The sequence below is a fragment of the Parasteatoda tepidariorum genome, chromosome 6, assembly GCF_043381705.1.
Source record: "Parasteatoda tepidariorum isolate YZ-2023 chromosome 6, CAS_Ptep_4.0, whole genome shotgun sequence".
Taxonomy (NCBI): Eukaryota; Metazoa; Arthropoda; class Arachnida; order Araneae; family Theridiidae; genus Parasteatoda; species Parasteatoda tepidariorum.
The window spans coordinates 87,617,653-87,631,542 of NC_092209.1; the positions used below are offsets into that span (position 1 = coordinate 87,617,653).

The following is a 13,890-nucleotide window of genomic DNA, read 5'->3' on the forward strand; positions in this document are numbered from 1 at the left end:
TATTTTTAGCTAACAACTAAACAGCAAATATATATATAAAAATTAGATCGGTGGTAGAAATTAACAAGTAACGGCACTATTACATTATTTTTCGTTGTTTTGTAGTGTAATGCCCTTTTTTTTCACGCGATACTCAAAAACACTAGTTTGCACAGTGGGCCAGCATCTTCGTGGCCAAAATTAGCATTTCGATAAAAGTTGTTTCAAAATTTGGGGGTTTTTATTTAGGGTTTTTTCTGTGCAGGTAAATTGAATTCATAGTTGAAATTTTGAAATACACTAAAAAAGACCAAAATAACAAAATGGCGGCTGAAATATGGCTAACAAAAATAAAAATAATATAGCACGTTTAAATAATTAAATATAGCAATGAAAATATAATAATTTTCGTAATTTTATATTAAAAATGAAAAGCAAATTATGTTTCCGAGGTTATGTTACAAAATAAAACGAAAACATGAAAAAATCATAATTTTCGTTTTTTGGTATGTATTTAATCCACCTTTGCAATACGAGCAAAATGGGCAGGTTTTTTCGAAAAAAGAAACATCAAAGAAGACAACAACAAAAAAAATTAACTAATTACCTCGTGGAACTTTTTGGTACTAAGTTTCGAAAGTCACTCAAACATTGTAAAATGTCAAATGATAAGATATAAACTATAAATTTGTCAAGAGTATTAACTAATCCAACACATTAAAAAATTGTACTATAATTTCAAACTAATTACTTTGATAAAAATGTTACAGTAAGGTGAAATTCCTATATATATTTCTGAAATAAAAATTTATAAGTTACATTTGCAAAATTTTTTTTTACATATTTTTCATTACATTGTATTCTTGTCGGTCCAAAAAGTAAATTATAATGTTTCGAATGATTATGAATAATTAATTTGGGCAATATTAAAACTGCTTACATATATTTTAGTTGAAAATTTAATTTTTGACTTTTCGCCAAAGATCATGGTCTTCTGGCCCACAGTGGTTTGTAGCGTTCATTTTTAACGTTACTTTAGTAAAGAAACATGGTGTAAATTTAATTAATTTTTCTAATCTTAGTAATCTTCAATCCCAGCCGCATTGTAGCTGTCTGCACACGCTATATCTGTCGAGTCACAAAGTACTCCATGTTCCTATAACAAATCATGCCTCTGAGGGTACTGATTAGGTGTTTCGTTGGCTTCTGGATTAGTTCAAAATTATAAGGCTATGGAGTTGAACATTAGTAGTCGCAAATCCAAAAATTGGGTCGGCTGTTCAACGATGGTTATAAAATAATATCTTAGTAATTCCCCCGAGTTCAATATCCGGCACCTACAAAAATTTTTGAACTATGGTGGTTCAGGGGATAGAGCACTCGCGTCCCAATGAGGTGGCCCGGGTTCGAATCCCAGTGATGGCTGGTTGATATGAATTCCGGTCCACTGTACCAGCACTGTGGTCAATACGTACCGACCACAGTGCTGACGTGAAATATCAGTGGTAGACGGATCATGGGTTAGAGCCCTTTTGCCGTCAGGTTAACCGTTGGAGGTTCTCGTGGTCTTCCTCTCCATGTTATGCAAATGTTGGTTAGTTTCCTCAAAAAAGTCCTCCACGAATGCAAATTTTTCCCAATAATTGATCCAGAAGTTCCCTTGTCTTCTGGATTGGGTTCGAAATGACAAGGATATGGAATTGAACATTAGTAGTCGTAAACTCAAAAGGTGGGTTGGCTATACAACGACGGTTATAAAATAAAAAAATCTTAGTGGTGCAAATCTTACGAGATTCCATCAGCTGAGCCAGTGAAAATGTCCAATATTCTTTAAGTTTATTTTTATTTTTAGCTAACAACTAAACAGCAAACATTCCATCTAGCAATTTTTTGAAATCAATATTCACCGTTACGAAAGGCATTAGAAGTTGAAGAAAAAAAATACTTAAAAAATAATTTTGTTCATTTATCATTCTAAAACATTTTTTGGGAATTTTTTTTCGTTCAATATTTAGCTTTTTTTAAGTTTTAAACATGAGTGTAAAATGAAACCTCCAACAAAATTAACTAAAAGTAGCGACAAGATTACGAAAGTAGATTGCTATATCACTAAAATTTAATAAATAATTGATTGCAGTTGCTATAAAGTTGTTGTAGGGAAAAAAATGTAGTTTTGCCGACCAGTGGCTATTAAGAAATTTTCATGGAATCTTGGGATGCGGCAAAATAGTTGCTTAAATGGCTTACACATGTATAGTGAGCAAAATAAAAAACTGGCCACCTTTAATAACTTTTTATATAATGATCGGATTTTCAAATTCTTGAACTCAATCGTAATGGTTCGAAAGGGTGCTAATTAATTAGTGCAGACGATATTTTAAATTACGTGATCAGACTCAAAAACATACTTCTCAATAAACACACATTTTTTTCAATGGATTCGAATTTCTGACCCCCAAAATATAGGGGGTAGTCGCAATCTGGGAAATAGGGTGCCCATAGTTTGGCCAGGAGAGTAGTTTAAAGTTTGGAACCCTTAATATTAATTTTACTTTTTTCGTATTTTATCTTATCTCGAGAATTTTTTATGCGCATTGAAAAGACTTCGCACAGAATTATAAAATTTGTTGATCCAAAGATAATTACATTTAAAAAAATCAGCTTTTAGTAAATATTTATTATTTTTTGTTATTTTATTCAGAAGTAGTTAAAAAGAATTTAAAATTAAAAACATAGATTTTTTTTACAATCATTTCAATTACAATTTTAAATAGCAAAATACAAAGTATGAACAAAATCGGTCAAATAGTTTCTTAGAGATCGAATTTTGAAAAAAACGTATTTTTCAAATTCAATTTTTCAGAAACTATTAGACCGGTTTTGCCCGCATTTTGTATTTTTCCTTGTATAAATACATTCTTTAAAATGATATGAAAACTTCACAATCCAAACTTTTTTTTGACTATTATAAAATAAAATAAAGAGTAATAAATACTCACTAAAAGTTTTTTTTGCATGGAATTGTCTTGGACTAAATAAATTTTATAATTTTGGGCAAAAAATTTTAACACCCTTAAAAAATTCTCGAAAGAGAGCAAAAGACGTAAAATTATCATTAAGGGGTCCAAACTTTTGACCACTCTCCTGACAGACTATGGGGATCATAAAATTCAGATAGCGGCTACTCCCTATGTTTTTGGGGGTCAGAAACCTGAATCCATAAGAAAAAGCTATGTTTACTCAGAGAAAGTTAATTTTGCGTCTTATTTCGTAACTTTAAATATCGTCTGCTCTAATTAGCATATTTGAGGTCACCCCGTAGAAGGCAGTGACAGAACGTAAAGATCTGATCATTTGTTCAAAAGTTAATTAGAGTGATCCGTTTTTCTTTGGCACACTGTATAACAAAAATTAAATAACATTCGTAAAATTATTGAAACTTATTGAAAATAAGCTGATTATTGAAACTAAGCATAAAACATTTAATAATTATAAAATTTAATCTATTTGAATAAATTATGAATAAACTGATCGAATAAACTGAATCCCCCTTTTTTTAGTATTGTTTATCAGATAAGTTTTTAGTTCTTGTAACTTTATTCAATAAATTTTTTTAGAGAAATTTTAATTATATATGGCTATTGGTGGTTACGGAGCAACTTTTACAGACAAATCACTTGATACGATAAAAAATTGGTAATGCAGAAAGACCTATTTTTTTAAAAAAAAAAATAGATGAAAATATAACAAATTCCTTAAAATTTAAATTTTGTTTTAAGAAATGCAGTTCCAACTCAGACACCTATTGATCAAATAACATAAAAAGGGATAAGTTTTAATAAGACCTTAGAAGATGGACAAAATATTTTAGAAAGAAACCATAGTTGACAGAATGAAATTTTGTATGGAACTCTTTCCAAAATGTGCCGATTGTAATGAAATTTTTCATGGGTGTTTTCTTGCATTCTATAATAATTAAAACAATTTTTGCAGGTTCACTCTGCAATGGAAGCATGAAAAATTAACATGGGATAGAAGGCATCCGGTGACCATAGCGCTCTGGGGCTACCGTGAGAGTAGCGAACATTATCCTAAACTTACATACATCGACGTTCTGACCGATGATACTGTTCTAGCCGGAGACGGACAATACAACCTGGACTTGGAAACGTTTAAAAATCGATGGAACTGGGATAAGCTGGACATTACTTTTGGATTCATCGCCATCAACATCACGGATGCCGAAGTGGTCGGTAGTGGTGCCAGATATTCTCCGGTTTTGTGGTCAGGTCCCTTACCCCTCGGATGGTACTTCAGACATCAATGGTATCGAAAATACGGAAAAACTTGGAAGGCTGATATTTGCAAGGACTGGTACATGAGAGAAAAATACAGTGATCGCTTCGCTATCACTCTGTTCAGATGCCCCTGTACTTTAGAGCAAGCCAAATTGGACGCTGGCAGGTTTGCACCCGATCTCCAATGTAACGAAATCGATCGTAAATGTGAAACATTTCACAAAGCGGCTTACCATTGCGTGAGATCTGGAAGACCAGCAGTCGGAGGGGCTGGACAGCTTTGCTGTTACGACGATCATGGTGAACTCATAAGGACCGGTGACACGATGTACGGAGGTAGGCCAGCAAGAGCATTCCAATTCGGTAAGCACCCATTCAAACAACGTATGATGATTCCTTCCTTGTCCTATTGGTTGCACGACGTCACTCCTTATTTCTTCTGCTGTAAGTGGGCGGAAGGCGAAGACGATGCTGAAACGTGCGATATGTTTAAATACTGGAGAACTTCTCAGGACTGCTCACTTTACCAGACACCAGGGGTCGCATCGGTGTACGGAGACCCTCACTTTCTGACTTTTGATAAACACAACTATACATTCAACGGAAAAGGAGAATTCGTTCTGACTCGGGTCAATCACAGGTTGCACAAATTAGACGTTCAGGGAAGGTTCGAGCAACCCGATCCGAAATATCATTTCAGCCCCAAAATTAACGGCACGCGATTGATGGCTGTGACAGCGAGGGACAACGTCTCTTCGATTGTCGAGTTCCGAGTGCGACCTGCTCCAGCAAGGTGGCAATACCACATGTACATCATAGTGGACAACGAATACGTCTACTTCTGGGACAACAGTCTTCGGGTGCAGTTCTTCAAAGGTGTGACACTCTTTCAGCCGGCAAACGTCTACAACATGTCGCACATCGTGGCCATGTTCGATTCAGGAGCAGGTGTGGAGGTGATGGTGGAAAATGGTCACATGGCCGTGCACGTTTATCTACCAGTGAGCTTCATAAACAAGACGAGAGGACTGCTCGGAAATTGGTCCAGAAATAAAGATGATGAATTTACCGCTCCGGATGGAATAGTTTACATAACGCCGGATGCGAGAACGTACGATGTGCATCACAGATTCGGCATGGAATATCGTGTGACTGAGGTAGGCAACGAGAGAGTGGGTCGTTCCTTGTTCTATCACAATGCCATTCCATTTGCGCAGTATGACAATGCCACTTTTGTACCGGAATATGAAACACCGCCACCCATTCCCAAGAACTTCAGCTATCAGGATCATGTCATAGAGAACATATGTGCGGGTTCCACTTCCTGCCGTTTCGATTTCATTGTGACGGGTGACTTTGACTTCGCCAAGGCAACCAAAAACCACGAAAACTACGCCGAAAAGTTGGCTTCGGATGTGAGAAAGCAGACCATCCGTTGCCCGGAGTTGATGAAGCCGAGGCACGGACGGAAGAGTGAGATCCGTTACTTTGTTGGAACAACTGTGAGGTTCAGTTGCGATTCGGGTTATCGTTTGGTTGGGTATGAGAACAGGAGGTGCAGAGAGACTGGACTCTGGAGCTGGGGTGTGAACCCGCAGTGCATCAGCGAGGGTGATTACGCCAAGAAAGTGACGGGAATATCACTGGGCATAGTTCTTCCCATCCTGATCTTGTTGATCCTTCTGTGCGTCTTCTTGGTTCAGAGGATGCGGAATCGTAAACAGCACTGGACGGGAGAGAAGGGCGTTCCAGAAAATCACATGTTCGAAGTGAAGCCGAACAAAAACGGCAATGGAAGCAGTAAAGTGTCTGACTTTTAGTGAGTTATTTTCTTTAAAAAAAAAACAATTTCATCACCAGAAAAAAAGCTCATCTTCACATAACTCTTAGTGAAAGCATTTTTCGATTTGTGTTTAAAGTGAGCAACTGGTTTGTTACGAGTGAAATATAATAAATATTTTTGCTTGGAAAATGTTTAAAAACAAACATTTGTTCATTTCAAACTTCTTATTTTCAGGTATTTATAACAATTTAAGAGAAAAATTATTCTTATAATATATGTTTTTATTTATTACAAAACAGCTTTTGCCACACTTTCTATTCGAAACGTAGTATATTTTTAACTATGTCATATTGTATAACTAATAATTTTAAAAAGTAATTTTATATTCATTTTTTTAAAACTATCAATTTGTTTTAATCTTTTAAATTCTAGCGTTTGTTCCAACTAATTTGTGAAAAAAAAAAAAAAAAAAATAGAAAAATCGAAACCTTTTTTTTTAAAAGTAATTTACGACAACTATGAAAAGAACACTTAGAAAATAAATAACCTGAAGCTAAATCAGGCTACATTTCCAATTTTAAAAAATGAAAACTTTGATTTTTAGGTACTAAAAAACTTTTGTAGCTCTCATAATTTTTTAAAATTATATTTGAAATATATCTAAAAACATTAAAACAAAAACTTAAATGCGTCATTGATCTAAATTAAAAAGAGATTTATGTGGCAGTAATGTTTTTTACAAGCAATTAGATTTTCGACAAATTAAAAAAAAAACAGTCACGTGTGTCACGATATTGATATTGGATTTAAGTCAGCATTATAACTTGCACATTTTATATGTATGTATATAGAACTTTTGAGATATTTTTAGTGTAGTTTCTTTTTAGCAATTTTGTTTCAATTTTCATTTAATATTGTATTTTCTTTTTTTAATTTCTTCGTTTTTTTTTTAAATCTTATTGTTTTGACATTACTATTTTGTCTCTGAAATCTTTATGTAATGTTTAATGCCTAATAAACATCATTTTGTTTTTTCTTCGGTATGTGTTCCTATAACCAAACATATGTGGGTAGTGATTAATTTTTCTTATAATGTAAAAACATTTTGCCATTTTCAGGAATCCAGTTTCTAAAAAGATGGGTCTTTTTAATGGCTTACTTAATTACGCAGCTTACTATTGATTTTAAAAATTATGTTAAAGATAACGTTAAAAATTATGTCAAAAACAATTACAATCCAGTCTTTTTTTCTTTTTCTTTTTTTTTAAAACTGCCATTAATTGCAAATCTTTTCTTTTAACGCCATTTTCTTCAATAGTTCGTTCACCAGGAGTTGGCACTTGACTACCTTCTCGGATGCAGAGTTTATTTCAGCGCGGGAGTAAGAAGAGAAACATCTCCGCGCTTGAAATTGAGACAACCCTTAATGCGAGTCAAACACAAATAGTGACTTCAGTCACTTACTTCGCTTTATCATCTGCTATTATTCTTTTCGTTTCTCTAGCTAATTAAATATGTTTTTAATTTAAAAACTGCTGTTTTCTCTGTAAAATGTCTCAAAAAGGACAAACTATTCACTCAAAAGAGAGAAATATCATAATGAAATGGAGAGAAATATTAACAAATTTATGAAATATTTAATGTTAAAAAAAATGCAGATAAAGTTTGCGAACTAAATATTTTTGCCATACTATCGCCAACTAGCAACCTTGTTCAGGATTGCTCACAACTTTCTCCCAAAAATAGCGAAATAGTATCGTCGCATACCACGTGATGAAGGCGGAGCCAAGTGCCAACTCCTGTTGAACGAGCTATACTGTTGTGAACATAATATTGGCTAGAATTATGATAAATTTCATAGAAGCATTAAATTTGTAACAATTTTTTTTAAAGAAAAGCAGCTGCTCTTCTATACTTAGAGTTTCAAAATGGCAACTTTAAATATATGTATATAAATTCTAAAAATCCTTGGCAAAATTGAAAATAAGAAACACACACATTAGGTGTTGCGAGTTTAAGATATAAGCAAGGTAGAAGGATTAAAACGCTATCCAAATCATTCGTAAGAGAAGCGTAATTAAAAATACCAAAACCAGTTTGATTACCCGATGTATAACTTTAAAATATTTTTAATACTAACCTTTTTACTACTCAGTTTTCTTCTGTAATCAGATAAGTTTACAGTCCTGTCCTCAACTGTAGTTATTATTTTAAAATTCTCCCTTAATCTCCCGTAATTCCCCCCGAATCTTTAATGTGATATCTAAAAATATATAATAGAGGCGGTAATTACGAAAGACCTTATATAAGTCAGAAAAGGTTATTTACAAACTTGAGTGAATTCAAACACCAAAAAATTGCAAAAAAAATAACATAAAACGCAACGTGATAGAAACGCGTTAAAGTACAGTTTGCCTATAGAGAATTTTCAATCGCGAACTGGCCAAGAGTGCCCCATGACTTTACGGATGCATTGCATTGAAATACAAAATCATCCTAAATATTAAAAAAAATTTGAAATTTTTAAAGAAAATAAACTTAATGGTCAATATTGCAGCTACTTAATCTTTTAATGAATTCAATCTTTAAGTTAACAATAATGAATCTTTATTACAGATTATTAATTACCAATAATAAAGATTAATAATTACTTTCCAATAATAAAGATTAATTTACAATAATCATTCTTTTCTCTTACAATAATATTATTTCAAATCATCATTATCTATAAGTAAAACTAGTATATTTCATAAGCATCAAAGCCATTAAAATAACGAGCGATTGTTAGCTTAAAGGAAATATTTAATAGTGTGATTTCAAATAAAGTATCATAAAAATACCTCCAACGGCCTTTTTATTTTAGTTTTTTTTAAAGCAATCTAAGGCAGGTCCAAAAAGCAACTGAAAATTTAGAATTTTTGTATGGAAATTTCACAAAATATTTATTGTTTCTTTTTTTTAAGTTTTAAGGAAGGAAATTCTGAAATGAATATGTACTTTAAAATCACTGAGACTACCAAACGGAAAATGGAGCCGATTTAGAATGTTTCGTTTGCTGGTAAATAAAAATAGGTGAACCCGCAGTGAATGAATAAAATGAAATGAGTTACCTTTTGACTCAAACATTTCTGGCAATACAACTGTTCGACAAGCTGGCTTGATCACTGGACAGAATTTGTTAAATTCGTGAGAACATGTGAAAAGTTTCAATTGTTGCCTTAAATTGAACTGTTGAAAGACGTACAACGATATTATTGTGTATTGTAAAGTTGTAACAACCTACATTTCGGGGGGAGGGGATTGAATAGGATGCCATAAAGTTCAATATTCAAAAGTGACATTAACCCCATTTTTTAAAATAATGAGTTAAGTGAGTCAGTAGATATATTTAAGTTCCCATCAGTAATGTACCCACACATTTGTTCCGATTACGTGTGTCGAATGTCGTTCGTAAACAAACAACTCGTTATTTTTTTAGATTTCTTTTTTGGGGCGTATAAAGATGATGTTTGTTAATTGCATTCAATTAAGTTAATTGTTGCTATGCTACTGACTTCGCTGATAGTGAATATGGAATTCATTATAAATTAATAAATTTCTCGAAGTTTTCTTTGGAATCCACATAAAGGGCAATCTAACACTTTTTTGACTGACTTTCATCAAAAATCGAATAGCATGGATTAAATCCGAAAAAGAACAGATCTTACGTTTATTTTCTTTTTTTTCCTTCGTCGACGTAAAAGCTGATTTTAGTCATCTCACCTTATGTTGTTGGTCCAGTACGATTAAAATCGAAATTTATACCTATAAACATCTGAAATCTTTGAATAAGGGGCATCATATAAAAGAGCTTCTGTTTGTTTTCTTTCAAAAGTTCTTTATGACATGGAGGAGCTTGATATTTTTTTTTTCATGTAACTGTTTCTTAGTAGTATTTCCCGATAAGGTATTATTAAATTACCAGATTATACAAAGAAGTGTTTTATCGGAACCCAAAACACAATTGGGATAAATGAGGTACCACTGGTAGCATCTTGTGTCTCCAAACATTGAGTTTCAATGCGTGATAACATTTAGAATAAAGCTCATTCGAGAATAATAGTCGTTCTAACCTAATTCTAAAAATATCTCTTGTGCTGGCAGAATGAAGTTGGTGTGCTGTGACCAATTTTGTCAACGCACCTTCAGTTACTTTAATTCTTATTTGCTTTTATTTTGCTTCTTTTCAAACTAGCTCGTATATTATTCCTTTGACGCATCTTTTGTTGAAATATGCAAAATGATAATAAAAAATATTTAAAAAAAACTCACGATTTAAATAGATTCACGAAAATAAAGTTGAATATTCCTCTACGAAAAAATATGCAGATTCAGTCCTGGTTATAGAATGCTCTTACAGAATCAGTTTTAAACTGTATATTTCATTTTATTTCCGTCGCTGAACAGTCCACACAATTTTTGGGTTTACGTCTACTGATGTTCAACTCCGTAGCCTTGTAATTTTGAAACAATCCAGAAGACAAGGAAACTACTGGATCAGTAAACCCCAGATGTATTGATTTGTTATTTTAACATGGAGGACTTTAGGACTCTACAGATTTAACGTGCATCAGTTACTATTTACTACACCGGGAGTCTTCGGCGGCGAGATCGAACCCACGAACTCTTAGACATGGGGCCACTGCCCTACTATCCAGGTTATCCTAGCCTTTTTTTATACTGTATATGAAATCATTCGCATTAAGGATTTTTTTATTAGGGAGAAGAGAACTAGGTAGGTAGGTACGTTATTTACGTCACACTAGAGCTGCACAATGGGCTATTGGCGACGGTCTGGGAAACATCCCTGAGGATGATTCGAGGACATACCATCGCAATTTTGATCCTCTGCAGAGGAGATGGCACCCCTGCTTTGACAGCCTGATGACATACGAGGAAAGTCGAGCACTTTACGGTGGAACAGTTTAACGAGGACCAATACCGCGCACACTCCGTCCCTACGCAGACTGATCCAAGTGGTCACCCACCCGCACACTGACCGTAGCCAGTGATGCTTGACTTCGGTGATCTGCTGGGAGCCGTGTCTTAACGATCAGTACTCTGCGGCACTAATAATAATTACATATAATTATAATATTCAAATGCCGTTTATCGTAAAAAGAGTTAAATAGACATTCAATATTTTTTCAATAGTTTAGTAATAGTTTAGAAAGCATTTTAAATTTTAGGGTATACAAATTTATATATGTGTGCAATTTAAAATGGCAAAATACAAAATTTGAACGAAACAGGTATAATAGTTCCTGAATTAACCAATTTTAAAAAGTCGTATGTTTAAAATTTGATTTCTGTTCGATTCTGTCTATTTTACCAATTCGGTTCAAATTTCGTATTTTGTCATTTAAAATTAGGCAATTTTAAAATGATAAAAACCTTATGATTAAAAATGTTTTTACAGAAAAAAAAATTGATAAAAAAAAAAAAAACTATTAAAAGCTATGTTACATCGAATTTGAATTAAACAGTTTTACAATTGTGTGCCAAAATTCTTTAATTGTTAAAAAAGTTCTAAAGATAGAAAATCGGGAAAGTGAAAAGAACTTATTATTCTCCATTACTTATTACTATTATTCTATACTTATTACTTATTACTATTATTCTTATGGAGAATAATATTACTTATTATTCTCCATACCACCAGTTCAAAATTTTTAATGTTATTTTTTTGGGTCTGATTTTTTAACATAGTCTCCATTAATTAATTAGCATATTTCATGTTAGATCCTAAGAAATTAACATTGAGATGAGGTGCGTCCTTGTAGATGAAAATCCTATCAATAGATCAAAAGTAATTCAGGGTTAAATTTTTTTTTGCACACTGTTTTATTGTTTGATTATTATAAAAAATCGACAAAGTTGATTAACGATATTATAACCAAACATTATACTTGGTATAGAAGTCTTGGCGTAACTATATACACTTACGTCTTAAAGTAAACTCACTTGAAAACAGAATCGAAATACGTATATTTAAAAAAAATGTTCCAAAATGTACTCCGATTATTAATGTTCTATTAAACTGTTCCAAATTTTGCTTTTGTATAATATAGTTTTTAACCGTTCTTTGAAATCACGGTTTCTTGACACTAGCTTTGTATATGTGAACAATTAAAGTATTGTTCAACGTATGTCATTAAAAATTGACAGAAAAAATTTAATAATTTTCTCTAGTTTAATGCAATTTAATTTACGCAGATTTAAGAGTTATTTAGCAATAATCGAACATAATCTTAAATATATACAAATGCATTTTTTTAAAAACATTTGAATGCTTGATGAATGAGAAACCCATTTTTTTTTAAAAAGTTAATGTCAAAACAGTTTTGTTTTGCAAATTTAATTTTATGATCAAGGACTGTTTGTAACTGCAAATTTAATTAAATTCTTTTTTGTTGCTTTCTAAAGGAAATAAATTCATTTTTAAAAAAATGAGAGAGTTAGAAATAATTTTACATTCGATAAAACAAGTTTTCATATGCTTTTTTTAAAAAAAAAAATTTAATAGGAAAAGAAAAAGTACTCACTCTCTAAATCGTTTGAAGCAATGTACGGAAAGAGCAGACGATTTCGTAATCATGAAAGTCTTGGTTTAGAGTTCTAAAGACGACCGGGCAGTCTTCACTATCATTTATAGGCAGACGAAAAAAAAAAGAAAAAAGAAGGCAATGGCAGTTGACCTACTGACTCACAGAACAGTATACGGATACACCCTCGGGAAACAGACGTTTTTTTCGCCAGAATTAAAATATGATCCACCTGTGCCTACAAGTTTAAGGTTATTCTGCGGATAATTTTATTAGAAAACGATATTGGAAACTTAACGACCGACGACCGGTGATTGAGATTATTAATCATAATCGATATAAAGAGTCAATGCTCTGGTCTGGTTGCATATATTAGGAGTCACGGTCACTTTTACTCACAATAAAAGATTTTAAAAAAAAAACAAATAAATAATTATGTTATAGTAATTTCTCTGTCGGCTTCGATTAATTTATCTGTCATAGAACTTGCAATATGAAAACCCGTTACTTTCTTTGCGAGAAACTGTTACTTTTGAGTCGAGAACTCGACTGCACTTCTGTAGGAAAGTTCGAGAATGAAGCTTTTTTTCTTCTTTTTTTCCCAGAAATATTTAGAAAGTGTATTAGAAAGTATTTAGGAAATTTTTCTGTTATAAAGATATAAAAGATGGCGGTCGCTCGATCATTGAATTATTAATATTTATGTTAATAATTGGCCGATTTGCATAAAAATTGAGTTAGTATACTTAAATGACTGTTTATAAGTTCAATAGCAATGTGTAGAGGCAAAAAAGAAATCGTGTGGGTGGGTGATCACTTGGATCAGTCTGCGTAGGGACAGAGGGTGTGTGGTATGGGTCCTCGTTAAACTGTTCTACCGTAAAGTGCTCGACTTCGCGTGCAGGTCGTCGGGCTACCGAAGCGGGGATGCCATCCCCTCTGCAGAGGATCAAAATTGTGATGGCATATCTTCGGATCATCTTCGGGGGTGTTTCCCAGACCGTCGCCAATAGCCCATCGTGCAGCTCTATTGCGACGTAAATTAACTACAACAACAACAAAGAAATACCGAGCTTCTTATCTCCATGGCGCCTTAATCGGTGCTCCAATATTTTGTATTTTAAAATTGTTTCTTACATTTAAAAGTTCGAATAATACCGTTTGAAATTGCCAGACTACAAGTTTGAAGGAATGAGGTTCGAGTAAGAAGAGCGGCGAGTCAGAAAACATAAGTTCATAAGACAAC

At 33.0% G+C, this 13,890-nt stretch overlaps 2 protein-coding genes across 2 annotated transcripts in view; one reads left to right on the forward strand and one right to left on the reverse strand.

Annotated features, from left to right (window-relative positions):
* LOC107442747 (sushi domain containing 2 mesh) overlaps window positions 1–7,096 on the forward strand; it is a 9,739-nt gene extending 2,643 nt beyond the window's left edge. The window contains exon 2 of the mRNA XM_016056386.4: window positions 3,973–7,096. Within this exon, the coding sequence (XP_015911872.1) occupies window positions 3,973–6,097 (2,125 nt within the window). The 3' untranslated portion in view covers window positions 6,098–7,096. The remainder of the gene's footprint in view (window positions 1–3,972) is intronic.
* LOC110282031 (uncharacterized) overlaps window positions 1–12,903 on the reverse strand; it is a 34,203-nt gene extending 21,300 nt beyond the window's left edge. Inside the window, exon 1 of the mRNA XM_043050022.2 lies at window positions 12,645–12,903. The gene's annotated coding sequence lies outside the window, so the exon portion shown is untranslated. The remainder of the gene's footprint in view (window positions 1–12,644) is intronic.
* Between the last annotated feature and the right edge of the window lie 987 nt (window positions 12,904–13,890).